At 46.6% G+C, this 6,000-nt stretch overlaps 1 protein-coding gene across 1 annotated transcript in view; it reads left to right on the forward strand.

The window, feature by feature from the left end:
- Positions 1 to 4,784, forward strand: part of LOC149363875 (neprilysin-1-like) — a 66,604-nt gene extending 61,820 nt beyond the window's left edge. The window contains exons 19-21 of the mRNA XM_089573857.1: positions 201 to 296; positions 1,547 to 1,620; positions 2,210 to 4,784. Coding sequence (XP_089429983.1) covers positions 201 to 296; positions 1,547 to 1,620; positions 2,210 to 2,312 — 273 coding nt within the window. The 3' untranslated portion in view covers positions 2,313 to 4,784. The remainder of the gene's footprint in view (positions 1 to 200; positions 297 to 1,546; positions 1,621 to 2,209) is intronic.
- The last annotated feature ends 1,216 nt before the right edge of the window (positions 4,785 to 6,000 follow it).

The raw sequence follows: 6,000 nt of genomic DNA on the forward strand, positions 1-6,000 counted from the left end.
TGAAGTAATTTCTCTGCTTTGCCGGCAACAGGCCCTCGGTAGCAGGACTAGTCATGTTGCCCGCGGTGGCGTTTCATTTTCTCGACAAGGGCGCTGCTCTGTACAACAAATGCCGCTAGTAAAGTTGCTACTTGTAATATTGCTGCTGCATGCTTTATTGCGTATTAAAATGATTTACTTTTGTTTCCTTTGTACTGCAGGCGTACAAGAGCTGGGCCGCAAAGCACGGGCAAGAGCCGCGTCTACCTGGCCTGGGGCTGACCAATGAACAAGTTTTCTTTGTTCAATACGCCCAGGTTTGTTTAGGCGTCGGAAACTTTCGTGTTGGAGCAATCCCATTACGTCGGTTCAAAGTTTGGGAAACTCGACAATGCAAGGACGATCAGGAACCATACATGGCCCATTTTTAAAAGACTACGAAGCAAAATATTCCACATGCTTCTGTACACTGAATAGAAGATATCTCTTGCGAAAAATTTATGGGTCAAGCTTGGCAAAGTTAAGCGGATATGCTTTCTAAACAAAATTGCACCCTTAAGGGTGCGTTTTTCTTATCTATAACTCGCATTCTTGGACTCCCAAAGTGGGTGAAAAATATCTGCCATAGCCCTACAGTGGAGTATTACAGTTGTACTGCTTCGCCGACTGTACTGCAGTTTCGCACGTCCTGATTGTTGCAGAGTTGCGAAATACGGACTGCTTTAAAAGACACTGGTCATTTTTTTTTTTTTTTGCGTGTGATGGGTGCACTCTTAAGGCAATCAGAAGAGCTCCTAAAAAAAGTTGCTGACTAGCTGTCTCATTATGCACTAGAAATACGATATCCCGGACTAGAAATTATGATGCTCAGAGATGCCTTCGTGTCTGAACGTGTTTGCAATGTAGTCATATTCTGATGTTCGACTGACGTTTACGGCGTTTCTCGCGGTTGCGGTTGCGATTCGCTCTCGCCCTACCATATGCTAGCTGCCCCGGTTAGCTCTATTGGTAGAATGACTGCCCCTGTGAATCAGTGGTCCCGGGTTAGAACCTCGGACCCGGGCGAGTTTCTTTAACTACAAGGTTTCTGTAGAAGCTCTAGAGCTTTCCTTTGTAGCCTTCTGGCTATGCTTGAGTGGATGCTAATGAGCAATTTCTCCTTTATTACAAACCTACCCCACCTTGGGGGATTCCCCTAAGAATTGGACCAACACCTTTCCCACTCCGAGCTACTGATCAGTTCACGCTTTCCCTACCATATGTTTGCCGTCCCGGTTAGCTCATTAGGTAGAACTACTGTCTCGGTCAGTCGGTGTCCTCCGGTTCGAACCTCGGACCAGGACGAATTTTTCGTTAACTACGAAGTTTCTGTGGAAGCTGTATAGCTTTCCTTTGTAGCCGTCTGGCTGCGCTCGGGTGGATGCTGATGAGTAATTTCTCCTTAATTACCACAGTGAATTTGAGAACGAGTAGGTGGTCCTCTGGGGGGAACTCTTCAACGTATGCTTTTTCTTTGATTCCTCTTCGCATGAATCCGCCATTCTTCGACGCACTGTTGCAAGAGCAGATCTGGTGCGAAGTCGTGAGCAATGAAGGCTACAAGAAGTACGAGGCTGAGACGCACAGTCCTGGCAAGTACAGGTCAGTATGCGCTGGAATAACAGGCTTTACAACGGATCTTTTTTCTTGGAGAGCTTGGAGAGTAATCTCTGCCGGCAATCTAGAACTTCCTTCCTAAAGCATAGCAAGGGAAGATGAATAGAGAGTAAATAGAAAAAGAAGGAGATTTTGAGAAATAGATTCCAACCGGTATATATGTTCACAGTGGGGAGCCTGTAAAGGACACGCGACGAAGCCCCTCACAGCAAAGGCCCAGCAGTGTCGGGCCTATGTATGCTCCTTTTCCGCTTTTTTTTATGTCGTAACGAACCGGAAGTGTTCTCACTGCAGCTGCGTCTTCAGAATAAAAGTGAGGAGGACCAGGAAGTCTAGATGCCAATTTGAGTCCTCTTTCTCAAAGCGGTCTAACCGAACGCAATAGGTTCATGCCTTTCACTAATGCCTTACGTTGCGTATGAAAGGAATGCATGTACTTGAAGTAATATACCTCTTAAGTGAACTCCCTACTAATCACAGTCTGAAGAAGAAAACTTTTTTCAAAACGTTTCAATACAGATTTGGGTAAGATCCGGGTTTGCGTTTGTTTACCATTAACGACATGTTGTCGCAGGTCCAACGGTGCCTTGCAGAACTTCGATGAATTCGCGAAGGCCTTCAGTTGCCCGCTGGGGAGCTACATGAACCCCGAGAAGAAATGTTCCCTCTGGGACTAAGAAGATGCGCTTCTCTGCAACCTGACCGAGAAAGCAAGATGCCCCCACCAGGGAAGCGTTCTCAGAGCGCCCCCAGAGCGCTCCGAGTGCGCCTCGTGGAGACGCTGTCCTTTTCCATCCTTCGAGTGACGTCCCTCCCCGAATTCTGGCGGCCGTTGAACGGTGACGTCACGCTTTTCGTCTGTGACGTGACACTGACAGTAACCGATGTCACCGCTCTGTGTGTTGTTTTCGCGACCGACGGGACAACGTCGAAAAGTGCCCAGCGATGCACCACATCCTTCTTATGTACTTGTAGTGAGATGAACGTGGACCAAAGCTTGTTACTTTCCGTGCGTTGAGGTAGCTCAGAGCAGAGCCTATCTCGATTGTTGTGCTGGGCCTTATAATTTGCTACGACTTCTCCCTGGGTCGAGCTAGCGGGTATGTCCAGTCCATAAGTCACAGTGACACCACTTGTTCTTAGCAGTGCCCTAATGGCCGCCCCTTATGCCACGCATTTGTCACGTGGCATTTAGGCTGTCGTGAAATGAGGCTATAGCTCTCAGTTCATCTTAGGATTGTTCTAGCACAGGCAGGAAACTCGTTGATGTTAGACAGGGCAGTGTTCGCGCCAGCACGAGGGTCAATCGGCGTTCACGGTCACGGATGTGACTGTGCGTACATTTTATTACTGTTGTTGGGCTTCGTTTTGTTTCTCAAATAATGTGGGTAGTTGTTGTTAATGAATGCTTAGCACTACAGCGAAGTACTGCGTATGGAAGACAAAAAGGATGGTTTTTGGGTAGAGTGGGAACTGCTTGTCTCAAGAGGAGAGTTGACTGGACACTGAAGGCAAAGTGAAGTCGACCTGTATCGATAGCATTCCGCATTCTAATCATGAAGGCTCTACTTTCACTCCAATCGAAACTTTTATGAGCTAGAAAAAAGAAAAAAAAGTCGTCGGGTTTTAATGCAGTTAAGCCTAGCAGACGTGCGAAAGCAATGGACCTTGCGGGTGTCAAGGTCACACTCAAGGTCACTCTCCCATAGGCTACAGCTGGCGCTACGCTCCTCCGAACTTAACCCCAGCTTCCTCCCATTGGCTGCAGCTTGCAAGACGCTCTTCCGAACTTACCCCACGTTCTTGCCATTGTCTACAGCTTGCGCGACGCTCCTCCGAACTAACCCGAACTTACCCGAGTTACTCCGAGGCTTCACACTAGATATTTATTTGGTTGGAACCGTGTTAAGTGATGCTTTCGCACTAAAAAAACTGAAATACAAGTGTCGCCGTCGCCGGCCAGTTCTGCAACTAAACTGCATGCGTTGGCACAGTGGACTTCGGAATATTGATCACGAAGTCATTTTTGGTGTAAACGTCACGAGCTTGAATGAAGACGCGAGAAAAAAATATATGTTATTTTCTCAGTAATGAAAAAAAGTGTTTTGCTACAGGAAAAATATCAGCACAGACAGAAAGAGCTTCAGGATTGGTTTTTACTGAGAACGAAAGTTGTACGGAATTTCCCTCAGTGCCCCTTAAGCGTCGGGGAAGTGAACGAAGTAGTCTAAAAGACTCGTAGTGGGATGCCATTTAATCGAAGCGACGTGAAAGCGCAGGGACTGGTTCAGAAAAAGAACATTAAATACATGGTTCACCGCGAGCGCTTATATAGGTATGGGGCTAATGGCGGAGGGTTATGCGATATGTGGGATTTAAAATCCTGAGGCGGCATGCACGCGAGCTGTGAGGGACGCCGGAGATGTTTATGAAGTGTGTACAGAAGTGACAGATTGTACGAGCTGGAAGACAAGATGCGACTCATTCATTTTACTTACTGAAGGTGGCAGTAACGTCAGCGCCCAGAGTGTGTTTCCCGCGCCGTTTTGCGAACTGTTAAAATATGAAACCAGCAGTTTCTTCTAGCATCACTGATGAGACCTCATCTACATCCCAGTGTAAGTTTAGCATTTGGCTCATGACACGCACATTACAATAGCCACGTTACCCGTTGTGGCGGGTGATAAAGATGAGGCAGGAATGTGTAGTTCACCGAACTGAGAACTTGTACACCAGCTTTTGTTTATGTGCCATCAATCTACAAACTAACACACACGCGCAGAAAGCAGCAAACAAAGGTCTCAGAAACGTGCATGATTCCTGGAGGTTGCATTCTGGAAAATGCTGGCGGATCTTGTGTGGGTCTGAGTGCACCGTGATCGCTCGAAGCAACCTGTACGAGCAAAGGTAATCTGTGGTCTTCCATGTCGGTAAAAGTAATGCAGTAGCAAGGCGGCTGGTTGCCCAGCCCCATTTGAATGTGTATCTTCACTCATGGTTTCGAATTGGCCTGTATACCGCTCGTTCAGTCCAATCGGACTCATCAACTCATTGGACCGTTTGTTTCAGTGGATCCCACCGAGCCAACACATTTCCTCTAATTTGTTGTATTTACTGTGTCATTAAAAACCTACTGAAATCCCGCTGAATATCACGAGAATCCTCGTAAATGTCTCACCGGCAGGCTTCCAGTCGACTTCACCAAGAGCCGTCGTCTTGTGCGAGAAAGCTAGCATCAAACATGTTTTTTTTCTCTCTCGCAACTTGCAGCTATCAGGGGAGCGCATACAAGCGAAACGTGTAAGTCAGTTAAAGGGCAACTGCACCACTTTTTGAGAATTTCGTTCCATTAAAGGATTCAAATATATATAGGTAGTATGTAAAGCATGCGAAGTGCTTTTGAGCTAGCATTTAAAAGAATGGCGTAATCGACGATTAAATTTCCGCTGCCATCAACCACACCCTGCCGTGCCTCGTTGGGTGCTACCAAACATCGCTTGGCGGTCTTTGCCCTCGGTGGCGTTGTTTTTTTTTCTTCGGAGCAAGAATTTAGGCGTTGAAAACTTACCGGTACCGTCGTTGACGTCATCATGCGCCCCCCCACTGGGCGCTGTGCGCTGCGGAGAAGCTTGGAGGTCGCTGCAATTTTAATCGTCGATTACGTCATCATTTCAGATGCTAGCCCACAATGACTTCGCAAGCTTTACCTGGAAGTTTCACACATTCGACCCCTTTAAGCTCGTAGATTTTTAAAACCTATGCAGTTGTCCTTTAAGTGACCACATGACGATGACGTCTTCGTAAAACAGAACCACTTCATATCGCTTGTTCATGTTGATTCCGCTTCTCTCGATTTCATTGCCGAATAGTCAGCAGAGTTGCGAAAAAACACAGGAAGGATGTTGATACCCTTCCAAGTTTTGTGTGTGGGATTATTAACATAAAGAAGTCCGACGAAAGGGAAAAGACAGGTGAGTAAAATCGCAACCTCCTCCCCTCCTTAGCAACCGGCGCGCCCCAGGGGGAGGGGGGGTTGCTTTGCCTGCAAGCTTATCGAAAGCGCATGCATTTTGGCGCGATGTAGCCAGAATTCGTTGGGCCAAAGCGCTGAGGATAATCACGTTTTTGAAATTCTAAAAATTGATACGGATATTAATCACGCTGGGCTACACGCCTCTCAATAATTAAGGAGCCTAACGGCAATACTTAAAAAGTTAACTATTCAATATTAGTTAACAAGTTTGCTAGTTAGTTCGTCTTAGCTATATTCATGTACTACACCGCTGACAATGCTATGCCGAAAAAAGGGCTCTTCTAACTGAAAACGCTTATGTTTAAAAATTGTGTCAAGTGTTAGGTGAGACG

Source organism: Amblyomma mixtum, chromosome 2, assembly GCF_055824585.1.
Source record: "Amblyomma mixtum isolate Tamu chromosome 2, ASM5582458v1, whole genome shotgun sequence".
NCBI classification, from domain to species: domain Eukaryota; kingdom Metazoa; phylum Arthropoda; class Arachnida; order Ixodida; family Ixodidae; genus Amblyomma; species Amblyomma mixtum.